The following is a 22873-nucleotide window of genomic DNA, read 5'->3' as shown; positions in this document are numbered from 1 at the left end:
CGTGATCCACCCGCCTCGGCCTCCCGAAGTGCTGGGATTACAGGCGTGAGCCACCGCGCCTGGCCCGAAATCTTAGATTTTTTTTTCCCCACCCCCGAAATCTTAGATTTTTAAAAATGAAAATCTGATGGTGCATTCTTCCAAAGACACACAAATAGCCAATAAGCACATAAAAAGATGTTTAACATCGTTAGTCATTAGGAAAATGCAAATCAAAACCCACAATGAGATATCAATTCATACTCACTATGATGGCTATAATAAAAAGGATAATAGCAAGTGTTAGCAAGGATGTGGAGAAACTGGAACCTTCAAACACTGCTGGTGGGAATACAATATGGTGTAGCTACTTAGAAAATTAGTCTGGCAGCCAGGCACAGTAGGCTGTAATCCCAGCACTTTGGGAGGCCAAGGTGGGTGGATCACCTGAGGTTGAGAGTTCGGCACTAGCCTGACCAACATGGAGAAACCCCATCTCTATTAAAAATACAAAAAAATTAGCTGGGTGTGGTGGCACATGCCTGTAATCCCAGCTACTCAGGAGACTGAGGCAGGAGAATCGCTTGAACCTGGGAGGCAGAAGCTGCAGTGAGCTGAGATCACACCACTGCACTCCAGCCTAGGCAACAAGAGCAAAACTCCGTCTCAAAAAAAAAAAAATCAGTCTGGCAGTCTCTCAAAAGGTTAAACATACAGTTATGGCCGGCAAAGTAGCTCATGTCTCTAATCCCAGCACTTTGGGAGGCCAAGGCAAGAGGACTGCTTGAGCCCAGGAGTTCAAGACCAGTGTGGGCAAGATAGCAAGACCCTGTTTCTACAAAAAAACTTAAAAATTGGTCCAGGCATTGTGGCTTACACCTGTAATCCCAACACTTTGGGAGGCTGAGGCGGGCAGATCACAAGGTCAGGAGTTCGAGAGCAGCCTGGCCAACGTGGTGAAACCCCGTCTCTACTAAAAATACAAAAAATTAGCCGGGTATGGTGGCAGGCACCTGTAATCACAGCTCCTCGGGAAGCTGAGGCAGGAAAAATCGCTTGAACCCGGGAGGTGGAAGTTGCAGTATGCCGAGACCACACCACTGCACTCCAGCCCTGGGTAACAGAGTGAGACTCCATCTCAAAAAAAAAACCAAAACTTAAAAATTAACCAGGCACAGTGGCATGTGTCTGTAGGCCCAGTTACATAGGAGGCTGGGGAGGTAGGAGTGCTTGAGCCCTGGAGGTTGAGGCTGCAAGGAGGTTGAAACTGCAGTGAGCTATGATCACACTATTGTACTCCAGCCTGGGCACAAAGCAAGACCCTAAGAACCTGTCTCTCTTTTTTTCTTGAGACGAGGTCTCGCTCTGTCGCCCAGGCTGGAGTCCAGTGGCGCAATCTCAGCTCACTGCAGCCTCCGCCTCCCAGGTTAAAGCAATTCTCCACCTCAGCTTCCTAAGTAGCTGGGATTACAGAGGTACACCACCATGCCCGGCTAATTTTTGCATTTTTAGTAGAGACAGGGTTTTGCCATGTTGGCCAGGCTGGTCTTGAACTCCTGAACTCAGGTGATCCACCCACCTTGGCATCCCAAAGCACTGGGATTATAGGCGTGAGTCACCATGCCCAGCTGACCTTAAAAAAGAAACAAAAAGAAGGCCGGGCGCGGTGGCTCACACCTGTAATCCCAGCACTTTAGGAGGCCGAGGCAGGCAGATCACAAGGTCAGAAGATCGAGGCCATCCTGGCCAACATGATGAAACCCCCATCTCAACTAAAACACAAAAAATTAGCTGGGTGTGGTGGCAGGCACCTGCAGTCCCAGCTACTCGGGAGGCTGAGTTACCAGTGAGCTGAGATTTCACCACTACACTCCAGTCTGGTGAAAGAATGAGACTCTGTCTCAATAAAAAAAAAAAAAAAAAAAAAAGAAAGAAAGAAAACATAGAGTCATCATATGACTTAGCAATTTCACTCTTAGGTATATATCCAAAACAAATGAAAGCATGTGTCTAAACAAAAACTTGTATACAAACGAGCATAGCAGACTTCATAATAGCCAAAAAGTGGAACCAGTCCAAATGTCCATCAACTAGTGGATAAACAAAATGTGCTATATAGCTACACAATGGATTATTCACCTGTAAAAAGGAATGAAGGACTGATATATACTACAACATAGATGAACCTTGAAAATATTATGCTAAGTGAAAGAAGCAAATATAAAAGGCCAAGTATTTTATGATTCCATCTATATGAAATGTTCAGAATAGGCAAACTTGGGAAACAGAAAATAAATTTGTGGTTGCCAGGAAATGGAGAGTGACTGCCAGTGAGTACAAGGCTTTTTTGGGGGAAAGGGGATGAGTGGGGAGCATAAAGAAATTATTCTGGAATTACAGAGGTGATGGTTGCACAATCTGTAAACATACTAACAAATACTGAGTTGTATACTTTAAAAGGGTGAATTTTATGGCATATGAATTATATCTCAAAAACAGTTAACATTCAGGCAATAAATGATTGAGAAGAAAAAAGTTAACAGCACACAAATCTGATGAATTGTAGCAGTACAATGGACAAATAAAATGTAGTATATTCATATGATGAAATACTACTCAGCAATAAAAAGCAATGAATAACCTGGCTATATCTCAGAAACACTATGCTGAGTGAGAAAGGCCAGGTATAAGAACAGAACACACATTATATGATTCTACTTATACAAAATAGAAGAGATAAATATTATTCTAGGGTGAAAGAAATCAGAATAGCATGTGCCTGTGTGGGGTGGGCAGGGGAGGACCAAGTTGGCAGGGACCAATTAGGAAGGAACCTCAAGCAGCTTTCTGGGTGATGGAAATGTGGTATGTGTTTGCTGAAAGTCATGGAACTGTAACATTTAGATTATGCATTTTTCTATGTTTAGATCATAATTTAACCAAAAATAATTTTAAGAAAATCATAGAAATCAATAGATAATACAACTACACACTATTGTGATGATTCTTACAAGAAGTAATTTATAATTCTGGCTCTGATACTAACATGCTGTGTGATGCAAGGCAACATTTTATTATTTTGCCATGTTTCATGCTCTCATCTGTATAGCTAAGAAACTGAAGGCATTCTCCCTATATTGTAAAGATAGTTTTGAAGTAATAAAGTGTCATGTTATCGTCATGAAAGAAAAGTGCAACATTCACTCATTTACCTGGATCTGTGTCCATGTACTTCCTCCTATCTTGTCACTATTCATCTGTGCTCCTATCTAAAACCAACTCCTTAACTTCTGCACTGGATCTCAACTCCTCTTGATTATTCAGCTGTCAGTACAGCAATAACCCCTCTCCCTCACATGAATTTTTCCATTACTACTGCATTATGTTCAAATAGAAGCAGAAAAATGTAATATAAAATCTCCCAACTTAAAAGTTCCTTCCTTTACCCCACCTCTGTCTGTCTATGCCTTTTCTCTGATCTTTTCAGCAAAACTCCTTTAAAAAGTTGTCTAAGTCTCCATATCCTCTCCTCCCATTCTAGAGAACCTGCTCCAAAAGTGAAGAATTCATTATTGTTCCCCACTACTCCACAAAACTTGTTAAATGCAATAATAAATTAGCCTTCATCATTCTGTTTGATTTAGTGTAGCATCTGACACAGCTGATCACATTCTGTCTGCCTTCGTCTACTGTTTCTTTAAATTCTGGGATACCCTTCTCTCTCTCGGCTCTCCTTCCACCTCACTGGCTAGTCTGTCTCATTTACTGATTCTTCCTCTTCTACACAATCTCTAAATTCTGAACTCAGACCTCTTCACTTATACTCAGTCCCTAGTTGATCTCATCCTGTTTTGTTTTGTTTTTTTAAAGACATGAGGTCTCACTACATTGCCCATGCTGGTCTTGAACTCCAGGACTCAAGCAATTCTCCTGCCTCAGCCTCCTGAGTAGCTAGATTACAGGTGTGAGCTACCATGCATGACATGATTCCCACCACCCCCTACTTTTTTTTTTTTTTTTTTGAGATGGAGTCTCACTCTGTCACCCAGGTTGGAATGCAATGGCGTGACTGTACACTGCAACCTCTGCCTCCCAGTTTAAGTGAGTCTCCTGCTTCAGCCTCCTGAGTAGCTGGGACTACAGGCAGGCACCACCAAGGCCAGCTAATTTTGTATTTTTAGTAGAGATGGGGTTTCACCATGTTGGCCAGGCTGGTCTCAAGCTCCTGACCTCAGGTGATCCACCCACCTCAGCCTCCCAAAGTAAGCCACCATGCCTGGCCCCTGATTCCCTTTTACACCCAAATATGCTTCTATGCCAGGCACAGTGGCTCATGGCTATAATCCCAGCACTTTGGGATGCTGAGGAGGGAGAATTTCTTGAGCCTAGGAGTTCAAGACCAGCCTAGACAATATAGTGAGATCCAGTCTCTACAAAAAAAGAAAAAAACATAGCTGGGTATGGTGCATGCCTGTAGTCCCAAATACTCAGGAGGCTGAGGTGGAAGGATAGCTTAAGCCCAGGAGTTTGAGGCTGCAGTGAGGTATGATTGTACCACTGCACTCCGGCCTAGGCAACAGAGTGAGACTCTGTGTCTTTAAAGAAAAATATGTTTCTACAGCAGTCTTCCCTATCCCTGTACAGGACAACTTCATTCTTCCAGTTCTGCAGGCCAAAATTTCATGACATTTCTCTTTCTTTCCAACACACAGTCCATCCTTCACCAAATAATTTCAGTTCAACCTTAAACATATACAGAGCTTACAACCTATAAGTGCTAGTTGCAACCAGCATCAACTGGATTGCTAAGATAGCCTTCTGAATGGTCTCCCTTGCTTCCTCTCTTGTCTTCTTTTAGTCTGTCCTTCAGAAAGCCAAGTAAATCAAATCATGTTCCCCTGCCCAAAACTCTCTAATCAGCATGTCATATCACTAAATGTAAAAGTCAAAAAACTTTTCACGGTAGCCCACAGGTTCTATAGGATCTGAACTATTTTCCTCTCCCCCTCATTTACTCCTGTCCTGACCTCAGCAGCTTTCTTATTCTTTGAATACCCTAAGCATGCTCCCATCTCAGGTCTTTTGTACTCGCTTTTTGTTTCCTCTGCCTGAACCGCTTTTTCTCTCGGTATCTTCATAACTCTCTCCTTCACGTCTCAGTTTATGCTCAAATATCACCTTATTAGAGACAGTTTCCCCACACACTTTCTATAAAATAGTGACCTAGCACTCCTTTTTTTTTTTTTTTTTTTTTTCCCCCAAGATGGGGTTTCACCATGATGGCCAGGCTGGTCTTGAACTCCTGACCTCAGGTGATCCACCCACCTCAGCCTCCCAAAGTGCTAGGATTACAGGCGTAAGCCACCACACCCGGCCAGCACTCCTTATTATCTGACGACTTTTTCTTAATGATACTTCCTGCCACCTAGACCATTATATATTTAAGATCCAGCCTGGGCAACAAGAGTGAAATTCTGTCTTAAATAAATAAATAAATAAATAAATAAACAAACCTAAAATTCCCTTTAGCTTTTCTTGACTATAAACAGGCCTTTGGATTCTGCAAAAGACTTTTATTTCCACCATGTACATAAATTATATTCAGTAACGAACATACATAACCACTACTGTTTCTATGTTGGTGACCCATGTAACTTCACCAACCAACTTAAAAGACTTAAGTCTTAATTTCTGGCTTACTGAATATATAGTAACATCCAGTAGATGCAAAGATGATATTAATTATATTGTTAACCACATAAAAAAGTACCAACTTCTGCCTAATTCTTTCTCCATTTAGTATACTCATTACCTTCTCCAGGTTTGGGGTCCCAGCCCAGTCTCTCCCCTATAGGTGAAAAGACATCTTTCACAAACTCCTGGATTTCCTCATAGAAGTCTGTGTGGGACAAGAGAGTTGAGAGAATCCCCAGGTTACAGCTCAGGTCGCTCCATACAGTATAATTGGGCTCATTCACAAAAGCCTCCATGACTTTTAGAACCTCTACAGTGCTAATGATTCCAGCTCGAGCCTGGGATAGGAAAAAACATAAATTAACCTAGTCTTCAAACAAAATAAAAAAACATTAAGCATGCATTTTTGGCATTATTTACTGCTAGCAATTTCTTTGGTTTAAGGAAATGGGACTGTATAAGCTCAGAACACTGTTAGAATAAAAATCCTATTCAAATATTTCTTCTTTACTCCTTTGCTGTTTCTTTTTTTTTTTTTTTTACAGAAAAAATAGAATGAATCATTTGCTATTTATACAAGAACTACTTTTAAAAATTACATTAAAAGTCCCACCAATTTGAGAACAACAACAAACCAGTTAACTTCTATTTCTACTCAGTTTCTGAGGACTTGGCTTTGTTATTGTTTTGCAAATTTTCATACTTTCAGAAAAACTGCAAAAATAGTTTGAGCTTTGGTTTTTGACAGAGGTTCTTTCAAAGCCAGACCTGCAAACTGTGTCAACCTAAGCCTCTCCTTTACTCATTTCTAAAAGAACATAAACTAGAAGGCACTACAAATTCAAAGTCCTTTCAGAACTAACAGAGTTAGGAAAAAGAACTTCTGTTACAGCAGCCAACTGCACAAACAGCTCACTCTCCTGGGACAGGTCTCTCAGCAATTAGATCAACAGATGTGAGGTTTTGTGCATCAATGCTAATCTGTGTTTATACAAAGGCGGAATACAAAACCAATGAATGCAGAGTGGAGGAAAAATTTCCAGTCCAACTTAAAGGAATACTAGGAGGAATATGACAATTTTATCACAAAGACATCTGAAAATTACCTAACCTATGCTGAAGTCATAAAGAAAATAATACTAATTGCTGCTTTAAATCCTTTCTGAAAGAAAGCCAAATATAAATATAATTCTAAAGCTAATGGGATATAATTTGAAATAAGAACGCAATGTTTAAAAATTCTAGCTTTCCCAGCAAAGTACAACCACTATTTAGAAAAACATAAAATCACTCTGTATTATTTTAAAAACGTATCAGTAGGGAAATTTCTTCAAGGCTCATATTTATTTCTACTGAAAAGAAAGGAATTTTTGCCTTACAAGGGATAGTTTAATTAAGACTTGCAGAAAGCTGGCTTAGGAGTAGTGCAATGGGATTTAAATTATATAGCCTTAATCTTTTCATATTAATTAAAAATTAGTCATTTGCTGTAGTCCCAAAGGTGTTTTTAACCTTCACAAAGACCCATATTCTTCTAATTATGTTTCAGACACTCCAGGAAAAACACAATCTTTTAATGAACAAAATCCATCATATTACTTAAATCACAGGTGCTCACCAAGGAGAAGAGGTCATTCTGTAATCCGAGTCGATCCACAGGGGGCAGAGAAAGGTCACGAATGCCTGGTAATAAACTTTCCAGCATGGCAGAGCTGTACTGGGTCCGATAAAACCCAACTGTTCCTAAGTTTAACTGCAAAGATATCCAGTAAGTACCATTAAACGGCTCCATTAATTTTTAAAATCAACCTTTTGTATGTTTAAAAGGAGTTCTGGTTTTAGATATATCTGGATGAAAAACAATTAAATCCATCTATGCCAACTAATGGAGTAAAACAAGACAACACGTAAAGATAGGATGAATACACAGACAAAAGAAAAGGGAAACTTGAAATTGTGGGGACCAACGTGAGGGACAGTAGAAAGAACATGGAGGGGACAAAATAATGTGGATAAATTTTTATTTCTAACATCAGTTTTAGGTTTACAGAAAATAATATATATGAAAATACTTGGAGAGTGGAATCTCTGAAAGATTAGGCCTTCATAAACATTGATCTATTAAGCCCAGAGACTCAACAGAATAACAGTTTTCAGATCCCAATTTTAAAAGAATTACATGAAGGCAATTTCATAAGATTTTTGGAATGAGGTAAGTACTGACTGCATTATTCTCTCTCTCTCTCTTTTTTTTTTTTTTTTTTTTTTTTGAGACGGAGTTTCGCTCTTGATACCCAGGCTGGAGTGCAATGGCGCGATCTCGGCTCACCGCAACCTCCGCCTCCTGGGTTCAGGCAATTCTCCTGCCTCAGCCTCCTGAGTAGCTGGGATTACAGGCACGCGCCACCGTGCCCAGCTAATTTTTTGTATTAGTAGAGACGGGGTTTCACCATGTTGACCAGGATGGTCTCGATCTCTTGACCTCGTGATCCACCCGCCTCGGCCTCCCAAAGTGCTGGGATTACAGGCTTGAGCCACCGCGCCCGGCCTCTCTCTTTTTTTTTTGAGATGGAGTCTCACTCTGTCGCCCAGGCTGGAGGACAGTGGCGTGATCTCAGCTTACTGCAACCTCCACCTCCCAAGTTCAAATGATTCTCCTGCCTCAGCCTCCCAAGTAGCTGGGATTATAGGCATCTGCCACCATGCCCAGCTAATTTTTGTATTTTCAGTAGCAATAGGGTTTCACGATGTTGGCCAGGTTGGTCTCAAACTCTTGACCTCAAGTAATCTACCTGTCTCAGCCTCCCAAAGTGTTAGGATTACAGGCATGAGCCACTGTGCCTGGCAACTGCATTATTCTCTACAGGCTATTTACCAATAGCCAAAAATATTTTTGAGAACATTTATATTCAAAATAGTTTAATGGTAAAACTCTTTATATAAATATTTTAAAAACCACTCCTACAATTTTAATGCAACTATCACCTTATTGATTCCCTTTATTTAACCTAATCAAAATTGTAGTGTACATACAAATTATTTCTTATTTGTAAGAAATTTTTCATATTGCTACAACATAATCTTCCAGATTATAATTTCAAATGGTAATATAATATTCAAGTGAGTATATTTTAAATGTATATTTAAAAAATTTTAAAAAGCCAGACATGGTGGCTCATGCCTACAATTCCAACTACTCCAGAGCCTGAGGTGGGAGGAACACATAAGCCTAGGAGTTTGATCATTTTCTTTTTTTTCTTTTGTTTTGTCTTGAGCCTAGGAGTTTGAATCCAGCCTAAGAACATAGTGAAACCTCCCATCTCAAAAAAAAAAAAAAATCCATAAACAGAGAAAAATGGCTTTTTTAAAAAAAAAGCACAAATGTCTGATACAATGTATAATTTCTATTAGAAACATACAATTATAAGAAGAGTTTGTAGTATATACTTTCATTATGAAAGGTACAGAGTACAGAATAATGAAAAATAATTCTTACCTATTGGTATTTTTGTGAAATGGTTTTAAAACACCAGCTAAGGAATTTTACATTTCAGTGATACAAACCAATTATTATATATGTCTGCTCTCACTAGATTATAGGTGTAAACATATGCTGACAACACATCACTGAAGTTAACCTTTCATTACAATGACAGGGCAGTTTGAAGGTGTGAGACTACAAATGATTTGGTTCATACAAACTTATACGCAGTCTACTTTTTTTTTTTCTTCTCCTTAGTCCTATGCCTTTGAATCTGCTTCTCTACCACTACCTTCCCTAACATAAGGACAAATGTTTGGACAATATTATTTGACAACTGGTCCTAAATTTCACAAAGAAAAGTTTAGGTTTTTTTTTTTCTTTGAAACTACTAAACTGAAGCAGAATTTAAAGCCAGCCATAAAATGAATAAATTAAGTGACAGAAATCTGTTTAAGTAAGATTCTGGACTCACCTTCACCCATTGGTCTGGTTTGACATTTTTCAAAACCACATTCATCTCTGGCTTGTCCATTAGAATTTTTAGTTTGGCCTGGTTGGGATCTTCACTAGTAGAGATTGTAATAGGGACCATCCACTGGGGACAATCTTCACCTAAGCAAGAGATGAACAAATAGAAAACTTGAAAAATAATTTTGCACTGGGACAAACAGAAGGTAAGGTAGAGAGAGGAGTGGTGTTGTCCCAACCAGGAGCTTAAGTCTAACTGTCAAGCCAATAGCTCATTCTTAGTGGCACATGAACTTTTCCAGATAACCTGAATAATATTAGTGCAAAGGAAGGGATAATTTACTAACAAAATCACAACATGTCTAAAAAAAGCAAACAGTTAACTCATTTGTATAATCACAAATCCAATGATTTAAACTTAAATTATCATTTTCCCCTTACAGAGCAAGAGCAAAGACAGCAATGATTTTATTGTTAAAGTAAATTGTGAGTAGGTAAAGGCTCTCACATAGCATTTATATTTTGTGTGTGTGTGTGTGTGTGTGTGTGTGTGTGTGTGTATATATATATATTTTTTTTTTTTTTTTAAGACAGAGTTTCACTCTGTCACCTAGGATGGAGTGTGGTGGTGTGATCTCAGCTCACTGCAGCCTCCACCTCCCAGGTTCAAGAGATTCTCGTGCCTCAGCCTGCTGGGACTACAGATGCATGCCAGATGTCCAAAAAAATACACATTTTTTTGTACTTTTAGTAGAGACAGGGTTTTGCCACATTGGCCAGGCCAGTCTTGAACACCTGGCCTCAAGTGATCCACCCACCTCAGCCTCCCAAAGTGCTGGGATTACAGGCGTGAGCCACTGTGCCCAGCCTTCACATAGCATTTAAAAACAAATTCTAAGGTGCAGTCCTTAACAGGTATACACACTGCTGAAATATCAAAGGGTTAATTTTCATTGTTGTGATAGGATACATCCTGGGAGCTGTTATATTCTGTCACAGAGGAGTCATATCGAAAAGCCAAAGCTTTTGTAAGGCAGAAACACTCTTATATATCAGACAGCAAAACAGACTTGGCATTAAAATGCCAAACAAAAGAGAGTCCTTGCCCATTACATTAATGGAGCTGGAGCTATTTTAATAAATTACACAGCTTTATGCTATCAGGTTAAACCACAAAGTAAAATTTCTCCAATATTGGGATATTGCAAGTTTTAATGTTACTTCTATTGGTCACAGAATATTAGAAAAACCTATAAAACCTGTCAGAACTACAATGTAGATTACAGATAAGAGGCAGAAAATGGCAACTGTGACATGTACAGATTTATTTGCTGTTAACTGACTTGTTAGACATTTTTTTTTTTTTTGAGACAGGGTCTTGCCCTGTCACCCAGGCTAGAGTGCAATGGCACGATCATAGCTCACTGAAGCCTTGATCTCACGGGCTCAAGCGATTCTCCAACTCAGGCTCCCAAGTAGCAGGGACTGTAGACGCATACCAGCATGCCAAGCTAATTTTATTTTTATTTTTTTTAGAGATGGTTTTGCCATGTTGCCCATGCTGATCTTGAACTCCTGGGCTCAAGCAATATGCCCACTTTGGCCTCTCAATGTACTGGGACTACAGGTGTCAACCACTGTGGCTGGCCTTGTTAGATATATTCATTAAAAGAATAATTTTAGGCTGGGCACCGTGACTCACATCTGTAATCCCAGCACTTTGGGAGGCTGAGGTGGGTGGATCACCTGAGATCAGGAGTTCAAGACCAGCCTGACCAACATGGTAAAGTAGAGCCTGACCGTCTCTACTAAAAATACAAAAATTAGCCAGGCAGTAGCAGCATGTGCTGGTAATCCCAGCTACCCAGGCAGATTACTTGAGCCCAGCTACTTGGGAGGTTGAAGCAGGAGAACTGCTTGAACCTGGGAGGCAGAGGTTGCAGAGAACCGAGATTGCGTCACTGCACTCCAGCCTAGGCAATAGACCAAGACACTACCTCAAAAAAAAAAAAAAAAAAAAAAGAGTAATTCTAACTGCTAAGGAAGGTTAAGGGCAGAAGACCATACCTCTTAATCTGAGTTGAATGTATCAGATTTTTAGTGGGTGGAACATGACAAGGCATTGATAATTCTCACATATACCTCCCCTTTGTTGAGAACTACTGTTTTAAAGGAAGCAAGAAAGGTATAGACAAACACTTTACTTCCTGATTTTTTCAACTAGTCTCTAATTTCCTGGGTAAAATTTTGTAGGTAAAAAGAATCTAATGACATATGAAAATATTTGAAAATGGTAGTTAAGAGCATAAACTCATGGAGTCCAACTATTTTGAATTCCCACTCTTTACCTTCTTAGATAGGTGACCTTGAGCAATTTAACTAATCTAGCTATTGCCACAGCTTCCTCATCTGTATAATGGAAATATATGATTTACCTTACAAGGAAGCTGAGAGTATAGTACTCTCACAATGTACTTAGCACAATGACTGGTACATAATAAATCTAAATAATCACTGGACTTTATTCACTTACTTATTATGCCCAAGAATTTAAAAAAAAGAATTACCTCGCCCCTCCACCCAACCCCTAACACACACAGTATGTCCTCTTTTAGGAGATTAAGGCTAGAGACATCACTTCCTGGTTATTACTAGCCTTCTTCATCCATCATAGCCTCCAGTAACACACAGAAACACGGAATTTCAAAAACTAAAAAAGTGACTAAATACTAGAACTATCCTGTGAATTTCCTTTTATTTTCTAAATATTTTTCTTAAGAATTTTTATTTTGAGACAGGGTCTTACTCTGTCACCCAGGCTGGAGTGCAGTAGCACAAGCATGGCTCACTGTAGCCTTGAACTCCTGGGCTCAAGTAATCTGCCTGCCTTAGTCTTCCAAATACCTAGGACTACAGGTACGCATCACTATGCCCAGCTAAGTTTTTCTTTTTTCTTTTTTAAAGAAACAGGGTTTTGCCATTTTGCCCAGTCTGTTCTCAGCCCCTAAATTTCATTTTTCGTTCTATTTTCAACTTCTTGCTTTTATATAATTATATTAAAACTTAACAATTTTTCCTATTAGTTCGAATACTACTGGTATTAGTTAGTATCCAAATTAATCAGTCGTATCCCACTTACAGCCATTTGCTTACCAACATATGATCCACTGGCACAGAACTTCTTTTGGGACAACCTCAATAATCTGTCATCTTCTACCTAAAGAAGCAAAACAAAGGCTATGATAGTACTAATACCATTTGGGGTTTTCGTTTTTGAAGAGGAGGGAGACAACATTTTTGTGACAAATGCTGGAACTAGTACAACCAAATGTCTCATGAGTTTACAAACTGCAATGGTGATGAAGATAGTAATATTACATAAAAAAGTCCAAATAACTAAAAAGCCAGAGGCAACAATGGTAAGTACATATGATTACAAAATACTTCAATAATATGTAGTCATTTGTGTCATTTATTAGTTAACAAATCCTAGATTTCAAATAACCAAGATATAACACACTTAAGATCACCTAAATCAAATGTAAAATTGGGCTACTGAGCTTCATGGATAAACTTAATACAAGAAGTAGAATTGAAAAAGTAAGAAAAAATTTAAGTGAGAAAGCAATGGCCACTTTGTTACCATAGGGAAACTATTAATGAAGGTTAACACTAGATACTAATTATATATATAATCAGTTATATATCACACAGATTTCCTTGAGTTGAAAGTTTTTAAATTGATTCAGAATTAGAGCAAAAGTATTTATGTTTGGGGAATATAAAGTGAGAAATAGATCATAATCAAGATATTATATGTTACACAGCTCTCCTATTCTCAAAAGAATTTTTTTTTTTTTTTAAAGACGGATTTCACCATGTTGGTCAGGCTGGTCTTGAACTCCCGACCTCAGGTGATCCGCCCGCCTTGGCCTTGTCCAAAGTGCTTGAATTACAGGCGTGAGCCACCACACCTGGCCTCAAAAGAATTAAGAGCAACAGACAGGCCTTTAATTGAATTAATATATATTTTATTTAATTTTATTTTTTTAGAGACAGGGTCTCACTATATTGCCCAGGCTGATCTTGAACTCCTAGGCTCAAGCAATCCTCCTACCATGGCCTCCTAAAGTGCTAGGATTGTAAGTTTGAGCCACTGTGTCAGGCCATAGCCTTTTATTACAATGTAAAATGGAGGATGAGTTTAGCCGTGCCTGTAGACAAAAAAAAAACAACAAAACAAAGAAAGCATGACCTTGAAAACAGCTGGATGGAAAGAGTTTCAATAACACTGGGAAGAAATGTGGCATTAGTGTTCTGTTTTTTTGTTTTGTTTTGTTTTTTGAGACGCTATTTCGGCTCACTGCAACCTCTGCCTCCCAGGTTCAAGCGTTTCTCCTGCCTCAGCCTCCCAAGTAGCTGGGATTATAGGCATGAGCCACCATGCCCAGCTAATTTTTTTTGTATTTTTAGTAGAGACGGGGTTTCTCTATGTTGGTCAGAATTGTCTCAAACTCCCAACCTCAGGTGATCTGCCTGCCTCCGCCTCCCAAAGGGTTTGGGATTACAGGCGTGAGCCACCGCACCCAGTCAGTGTTCTCTGTTCTAACTGATAAACTATTATTTCTTAAACTGTGTCCTGCTTGAAAAAAAAATTATGGCTTAATAATCTGCTTTATGTGTAATCATTAATATTTCAGTTGTTTTGGGGTTTTTTTTGTTTTGATAGAGACAGCATCTTGCCATGTTACCCAGGCTGGTCTCAAACTCCAGAGCACAAGTGATCCTCCCAAAGTGCTGGGATTACAAATGTGAGCCACAGTGCCAGGTCAACAGTTTGTTTTTTTATGCATGGTCTTACTCTGTTGCCCAGGCTGGACTGCAGTGGTGCCATCATAGCTCACTGAAGACTTGACACCTCCTGTGCTCAAACGGATTCCTCCCAACTCAGCCTCCCAAGTAGCTGGGACTATATGCATGTGCCACCACGTTCAGCTAGTTTTTTGACTTTTAGTAGAGATGAGGTCTCAGTATATTGCCCAGTCTTATCTTGAACTCCTGAGCTCAAGCAGTCCTCCTACCTCGGCCTCCCAGTATTATAAGCACAGGCATGAGCCACTGTGTCTGGCCCAGGCAAAATAGTTCAAGTTTTGAGGGCATTAAATGCCCAGAGGTGAAAGTAACAATAATTTTTGTATGTTAATATTCTTAAAAGAGTCAGTCTATATGTAGGGTGAACATCAAATTCAATTAGTCATCTCCTATGATAGACTAGTCCAAAGTGCAGAAAAAAGACTGCAAAGAAACAGAATGGTCACAATGGTAGTTCACTAAACTTACAGGTTTTTTTTTTTCACCAAACATGATCAATTATATCCCTAAATTGCCTTTCCAAGTTCGGGCAACCAAAAGAGGTCCTCCAATGTGCACACTTTATTGTAAAATCCAATCAGGTTTAAAGTTAAGATTTGGCTTTGAAAGGGTAATTTGCAAGCTTACATATTAAAATGTTCCATGTAAATTTGGGAGCACTTTGAGAGTGCAAGAATTGGTTTAAATGTCACCTAGAATACTTTAAGTGCAGAAAAGCAAATTTATAACTTAGATTGCCACACTGAGAAATTAATTATTTGTAAAACATACTTAGCTTTGGCTGGGCGCGAGGTGGCTCACACCTGTAATCCCAGCACTTTTGGGAGGCAGAGGTGGGAGGATCACTTGAGCCCAGGAGTTCCAGTCCAGGCTGGGCAATACAGTGAGACCTCGTCTCAATTAAAAAAACAAAACAAAAACAAAAACAAAACAACAAAAAAAAACCACTTAGCTTTGTGGACAATGTAGGACCACAAGAAAAAACATGTAATAAAAAGGTACTATGAATTCACTTCCCTAAAAATGAACAGGAATTAATTCCCCATGCAGCTCACAAAACCATGGCAAGAAAATTAAAGAGAACAATTTAATAAAACTCAGTTAAGATCACTTTTTGGTAGGCATTATAGGATGATGTGTAATTCTCAGTCCTTTTGGAGTATAACCCATACTGAAGTACTCCTCTCTGAATTCAGATAACAGTTCAATTAATGAATTGCAATTCTAATTAAAATCATATTCCCATCCAATCAACATTAAAAACCAATTTTACACAATGATATCGTAAGTGGGTATGAAATTTTACCAAATGTTTTTTCTACATCTAATCAGTAATTATTCAATATTTGCATCTGATTCTGTTAATGTAGTAATTATAAATCAATGCATTGTTTTGTTTGGTTTTGTTTTTTTGAGACAAGTCTCCCTCTGTTGCCCAGGCTGGAGTGGAGTGGCACGATCTTGGCTGACTACAACTTCTGCTTCTCGGTTCAAGCAATTCTCCTGCCTAAGCTTCCCGAGTAGCTGAGATTATAGGCGTGTGCCACCATGCCCAGCTAATTTTTGTATTTTTAGTAGAGATAGGGTTCACCACATTGGCCAGGCTGGTCTCAAACTCCCGACCTCAAGTGACCTGCTCACCTTGGCCTCCCAAAGTGCTAGGATTACAGGCGTGAGCCACCGCGCCTGGCCTGATTTTTAGAAAAATGTTAAACCAACCTTGTATTTCTACAATAAACAATATTTGGTGTTTTTAGAATTATATCAAAAATGTATAGTATTTTCCCCGGAGACAAGACAAGCACATAAACATTTTGTTTTCTGTCTTAAGTATGGATAATTTTAATGATGCAGGGGATAAAATTACTGAGAAAACAGTAACAGGGCTGGTTAAATGTCACAAGAAAACTTAAAGTATAGAAAAGCAAACGATAATATTGTAATGAATTTCATTTAATACAGTATCAGACAAATGGAAAGACTTTATATGTTTACCTGTTCAGCTTCCACATAAATGAGGGGAAATCCCATTTGTTTGGTCCAGGTATTCATCACAGCTGCTATAGGTTTACCACTAGCATTTTCTAAACTTTCCCAGAGATCCTCTAGAAGATAAACAATGATAATCTAAAATGTTTATATTTTTATTTTCTTAAAGCAGAAATTTTATTTAACTTTTGACAACACATTGCTGACTACTTCTTTGGTTCTTTCAGGTTCAGGAAACAAACAGTGGGCCAAATTAACATTCCCCTTGCCACCCCTCTTCCACAACTAAGTAAATTCTATCATAAAAACTGGTATATTTTTAGATTGGGTCTTACTCCATCCCCCAGGCTAGAGTGCAGTGGCATAATCATGGCTCACTGCAGCCTCAACCTCCAGACTCAGGTGATCCTCTCACCTTAGCTTCCTGAGTAGCTGGGACTACAGGTGCACACCACAATGCCTGGCTGGTTTTTTTTGAGACAGAGTCTTGCTCTGTTGCTCAGGCTGGAGTGCAGCAGCATGATCTCAGCTCACTGCAACCTCCGCCTCCCAGGTTCAAGCAGTTCTCCTGCCCCAGCTGCCCAAGTAGCTGGGATTACAGGTATGTGCCACCAAACCCAGCTAATTTTTGTATTTTATTTATTTATTTATTTATTTTTGAGATGGAGTTTCGCTCTTGTTACCCAGGCTGGAGTGCAATGGCGTGATCTTGGCTCACCGCAACCTTTGCCTCCTGAGTTCAAGCAATTCTCCTACCTCAGCCTCCTGAGTAGCTGGGACTACAGGCGTGCGCCACCAGGCCCAGCTAATTTTTGTATTTTTAGTAGAGATGGGATTTCACCTTGTTGACCAGGATGGTCTCAATCTCTTGACCTCGTGATCCACCCGCCTTGGCCTCCCAAAGTGCTGGGATTATAGGCGTGAGCCACCGCACCTGGCAATTTTTGTATTTTTAATAGAGACCTGGTTTCACCATGTTGACCAGGTTAGTCTTGAATTCCTGACCTCAGGTGATCCACCTGGCTCAGCCTCCCATAGTGCTGAGATTATAGGCCTGAGCCACCACACCCGGCCCATCATTTTTTAGAGTTTTTGTAGAGATTGGGTTTCACCATGTTGCCCAGGCTGGTCTCAAAATCCTGGGCTCAAGCAATCCACCTGCCTCAGCCTCCCACGGTGCTGAGATTACAGGTGTGTCACCACACCTGGCCAAATCTGGTCTTTTATTCTAAGATATACTTAATCATTCTAATTTATAAGAAAAATTACAAATTATAATAAAAGATAAACAGATGAATTCAAACAAGGAGGAAAAAAGAAATTGAAACATGTTCAAGATCACTACTAAACAATCACTGACAAACTTAAGACTGTTATACCCATGCAATTAACCTGCTTAAAAATATTCAATGCTGATGATACAATACTGAAGCAAAACTCTTCTGGTCAACATCACTGGTGGTAAGGAAAACAAAACTGCAATATAATGTGATACGTACTAAAATGGTGGACATCTAAAGTAAATAAAAGCTTCACAAGAGGTGACTTTGGTCTGCATCTTGAAGATGAGTTGTTCATTAGACAGACAAGGGAGAAAAGGGCATTCCGGCCCGGCGCAGTGGCTCATACCTGTAATCGACGTTCTTTGAAAGGCCGAGGCGGGTGAAACCCTGTCTCTACTAAAACATACCAAAAATTAGCCAGGTGTAGTGGTGGGCACCTATAATCCTAACTGCAAAGGAGGCTGAGGCAGGAGAATCACATGAACCTAAGAGGCAAAGGTTGCAGTGAGCCAAGATTGCGCCACTGCACTCAAGCCTGGGCAACAAGAGTGAAACTTCATCTCAAAAAGAGAAAGTATAAGATAGAAAATAGCAATAACAGCAATATATTCAATAAGCTGAAAAACAGAGGGTACATGACTGGGAGTAACATGAGATAAGGCTGAATTGTTCAAGACTGTACAGTTTACAAAGATGTCCAGACTGTATCATGAAGGCAATGTAGTACCACAAGTATTTTTAATCTGTATCTTAATTTTATTTTAAAATCTGTATTTTAATCTAATACACAATTAGATATAGTCATTTGCTGCATAATGATGTTTTGGTCAATGAAGGACTGCATATTCAACAGTGATCTTATTAGATTATAATGAAGCTGAAAAATTCCTATCACCTAGTGACATCATAGCTGTCATAATGTTGTAGCACAATATATTATCCACGTGTTTGTGGCAATCCTAATGTAAACGAACCTACTGTGCTTCCAGTCATATGAAAGTCTAGCACATACAATTATGTACAGTACATAATACTTGATAAATGACCATGTTTCTGGTTTATATATCTATTATATTATACTTTTTGTCATTATTTTAGATTATCCTCCTACTTAGAAAAACTGTAAAACAGCCTCAGGCAAGTACCTCAGGAGATATTCCAGAAGGCACTGTTATCATAGGAGGTAAGAACCCTGGGTGATACCGTCCCGGAAGAATTCCCGGTGGGACAAGATGTGGAGCCGGAAGACAGTGGTATTATTGATGATCCTGACCCTGCATAACCCTAGGCTAATGTGTATGTTTTTGTCTTCATTTGTGGTTTTAATTTTTTTTGAGATGGAGTCTTGCTCTGCTGCCCAGACTGCAGTGGAGTAGCATGATCTCAGCTTACTGCAATCTCCATCTCCTGGGTTCAAGCCGTTCTCCTGCCTCAGCCCCCTGAGTAGCTGGGATTACAGGAGCCTAGGCAACAAGAGTGAAACTTCATCTCAAAAAAAAAAGCTAATTTTTGTATTTTTAGTAGAGATAGGGTTTCACCGTGTTGGCCAGGCTGGTCTCAAAACTCCTGGCCTCAAGTGATCCACCCACCTCAGCCTCCCAAATTGCTAGGTGTGTCTTCGTTTTTAAGAAAAAGTTTACAAAGTTAAAAATAAAAAATTTCAAAAATAGAAAAAAGCTGATAGAATAAGCTTTTTTAGAAAGAAAATATCTTTTATAGCTGTACAATGTGCTGGTGTTTTAAGCTGTGTTAAGAATCTAAAAGAACTGGCTGGGCACAGCGGCTCACACCTGTAATCTCAGCACTTTAGGAGGCTGAACTGGCGGATCACCTGAGATTGGGAGTTTGAGACCAGCCTGACCAACATGGAGAAACCCTGTCCCTACTAAAAATACAAAATTAGCCAGGTATGGTGGTGCATGCCTGTAATCCCAGCTACTCCGGAGGCTGAGGCAGGAGAATCTCTCAAACCTGGGAGATGGAGGTTGCGGTGAGCCAAGATGGTGCCATTATACTCCAGGCTCGGCAACAAGAGCAAAACACCAACTCAAAAAAAAAAAAAAAATTATCGAAAAGAATCAGAAAGTTAAAAAAATTAAAAATGTTATAGTAAGCTAAGATTATTATTAAAATTATTTTTATAAATTTAGTGTAGCCTAAGTGTACAGTATTTATGACATCTATGGTAGTGTACAGTAATGTCTTAGGCATTCGTATTTAGTAACCACTCATTGACCCACCTAGAACAACTTCCAGTTCTGTAAGCTCCATCCATGGTAAATGCCTTATACAGGTGTTGCATCTTATTTTCTTTTGAGACAGGGTTTTGCTGTTGCCCAGGCTGGAGTGCAGCAGCCCAATCACAGCTCACTGCAGCCTTGACCTCCCAGGCTCAAGTGATTCTGCTACCTCGGTCTCCCAAGTAGCTGGGCCTACAGGCATATGCCATCACACTCAGCTAATTTTTGTACTTTTTGTAGAGATGAGGTTTTGGCATGGTCCCCAGGTTGGTCTCAAACTCCTGGACTCAAGCAATCCACCTGCCTCAGCCTCCCAAAGTGCTGGGATTATAGGCGTATCAGCCAGCTGCTGGAGCATCTTTTATACCATATTTTTACTGTACCTTTTCTATATTTAGAAATGTTTAGATATACAAATACCATTGTGTTACAACTGCCTATGGTATTCAGTACAGTAACATGCTGTACAGGTATTTTGTAGCCTAGGAGCAACAGGGTATATACCATATACACTAGGTGTATACAGCCTAGGACATACTGTAGGTTTATGTACGTACATTCTATGATGTTCATATACTGATGAAATTGACTCAAACATATTCCTCAGAACATATCCCTGTTGTTAAGCAACAAATGACTGTACTCCCTTTTCTTTTTTCAGAGACAAGGTCTTGCTCTGTTGCCCAGGCTAGAGTGCAGTGGTGCCATGATTGCTCACTGTAACCTCAAATTCCTGGGCTCAAGTGACCCTCCCCACTTCAGCCTGAGTAACTGGGACCACAGGCACGTGCTACCACACCCGGCTACTTTTTTTTTGTATTTTTTGTAGAAACAGGGTTTCACTATGTTGCCCAGGCTAGTCTCGAACTCCTGGGCTCAATCAATCCTCCCATCTTGGCCTCCTGAAGTGCTGGGATTAGAGGCATGAGGCACCAGACTTGGCCCAGACTCTTTATATTGGCAAAATATCAAAGTACTGAGTAATGGAAAGCAGAATGCTGGAGGATGACCAAAGGCATAATGAGTCCTGATTCATGTTGACCCAATGATTTATTACAGATTGAGTATCCCTTATCCGAAATGCTTGGGACCGTAAGTGTTTTGAATTTCATATTTTTTTTAGATTTTGGAACATTTCCATTATATTTACTAGCTGAGCATCTATAATTGGAATAGCCAAAATCTGAAATGTTCCAATGAGCATTTCCTTTGACCATCACGTTGGCACTCAACAAGTTTCAGATTCTGGAGCATTTCAAATTTGAGATTAGAGATAGTCAACCTGAACATGGCTTCAAACAAGGCTAACTTATTTCCATTTATTACATGAATCCTGACCTTGAGTTAAGTATTCAGAACAAAAATAAAATGTCCAGCCTGGATAGAGTGATAATACTTTCTCTCCATTTCTATCTCAAGCTACTAAAGATTACCTGTGGCAGCATTCTTTTGTTGGAACTTGGTTAAATACATGTTCATTCCTTTCTTAAAGTCCTGAGAAAACACAATTTTTAAAATCCAGGTAAGTCAGATCTCAGAATTTATAGTATATTTGCATATTAGTAATCAAAAACAAATTTACTCAAATACTCAACTATCAGATATGCTGAAATACATATATTCCACTGTTGCCTACTGCCTTTTATTTAATAATGTGTACTCTATGCCTTCTACTCTTGCTCTTGAGTTTTATGCCAGCCCTCCAATCCCACTCGCTAACATACTTGCACATCATTCATCTAATAGACCATAGTAATCAACTTCAAATAAATCGAATTCTCATTCTTTTTGGTCATTAAAAAAGAAATGAAGACAAGCCAGAAACTATTTGGGAATTTAATCCAAATAAAGTGAGACTTTTTTTCATGCAAAACTCTATGATTTCACCATAGAAGAATGAAATACTTTTAAATTGTTTTTTTTACCTTATCCCCAATGTAGTCATGCAGCATTCGGATGACAGATGCACCTTTGCTATATGATATAGCATCAAATATCTCATCAACCTCAGATGGATGGCCCACACTGACCTGGCAGACAGTGTGATTCAGGGTTATGACAGGAAGCAGATAGCCTGTAATACTGAATTACATAAAACGCTTTCTAGGAAAACCCTTCTAACTTATATTTTTTTTGCCTTTAACTCACTCATAATGTATAATGACGATCCTCAAAAAAATGTAACTAATAATAATAAAATTGAATAGAAAATGATTGCCGTCATCCCTTAGAGTCTGGGTTCCAGTCCTTTGTTTTGCTGGGAGAGAAGTCACTATGGTTCTGTTTATTCTTGGTGGAGTTGTAGGGGAGGGATAAGGAAGACATGGAGGTGTAGAACATTAGATTTCTTGCACTAATTGTAATGACTTAAAATTATATGGGACCCTAATTAAATTAAATATATTGAAGTAGGATTATAACTCTAGGTATTTTTTTTTTTTTTTTTGAGACAGAGTTTTGCTCTTGTTGCCCAGGCTGGAGTGCAATGGCATAATCTCAGCTCACTGCAACCTCCGCCTCCCAGGTTCAAGTGATTCTCCTGCCTCAGCCTCCCAAGTAGCTGGGATTACAGGCATGTGCCACCATGCCTGGCTAATTTTGTATTTTTTAGTAGATACAGGGTTTCTCCATGTTGGTCAGGCTGGTCCTGAACTCTTGACCTCAGGTGATCCACCTGTCTTGGCCTCCCAAAGTGCTAGGATTACAGGCTTAAGCCACTGTGCCCGGCCAACTCTAGTTCTTTAGATGCAGAATTTATATATATAAACTGAGGTAAGGATAGGCTAAGTTAATAGAATTAAAGTATTCACAAAGCAGACACTGACAATAAAATAACAGGTCCAAAATTTTCCTTGACATAAACA

The 22873-nt window shown here is 39.3% G+C and overlaps 1 protein-coding gene across 2 annotated transcripts in view; it reads right to left on the bottom strand.

Annotated features, from left to right (window-relative positions):
- The window catches only part of NPEPPS (aminopeptidase puromycin sensitive), a 101551-nt gene that overhangs the window by 10933 nt on the left and 67745 nt on the right, over positions 1-22873 (bottom strand). For both annotated transcript variants that reach the window (XM_012451894.2, XM_064367479.1), the window contains exons 11-17: positions 21935-22039; positions 21443-21503; positions 16493-16602; positions 12779-12842; positions 9630-9769; positions 7292-7426; positions 5792-6011 (exon numbers count right to left, since the gene is read on the bottom strand). In XM_012451894.2, the coding sequence (XP_012307317.1) occupies positions 5792-6011; positions 7292-7426; positions 9630-9769; positions 12779-12842; positions 16493-16602; positions 21443-21503; positions 21935-22039 (835 nt within the window). The remainder of the gene's footprint in view (positions 1-5791; positions 6012-7291; positions 7427-9629; positions 9770-12778; positions 12843-16492; positions 16603-21442; positions 21504-21934; positions 22040-22873) is intronic.

Source organism: Aotus nancymaae, unplaced genomic scaffold (genome assembly GCF_030222135.1).
Source record: "Aotus nancymaae isolate 86718 unplaced genomic scaffold, 86718_ANA_hifiasm-v0.15.2.pri h1tg000072l, whole genome shotgun sequence".
NCBI lineage: Eukaryota > Metazoa > Chordata > Mammalia > Primates > Aotidae > Aotus > Aotus nancymaae.
Note: the sequence above shows the minus strand (reverse complement) of the source record. Positions and strands in the feature narration are given on the sequence as shown.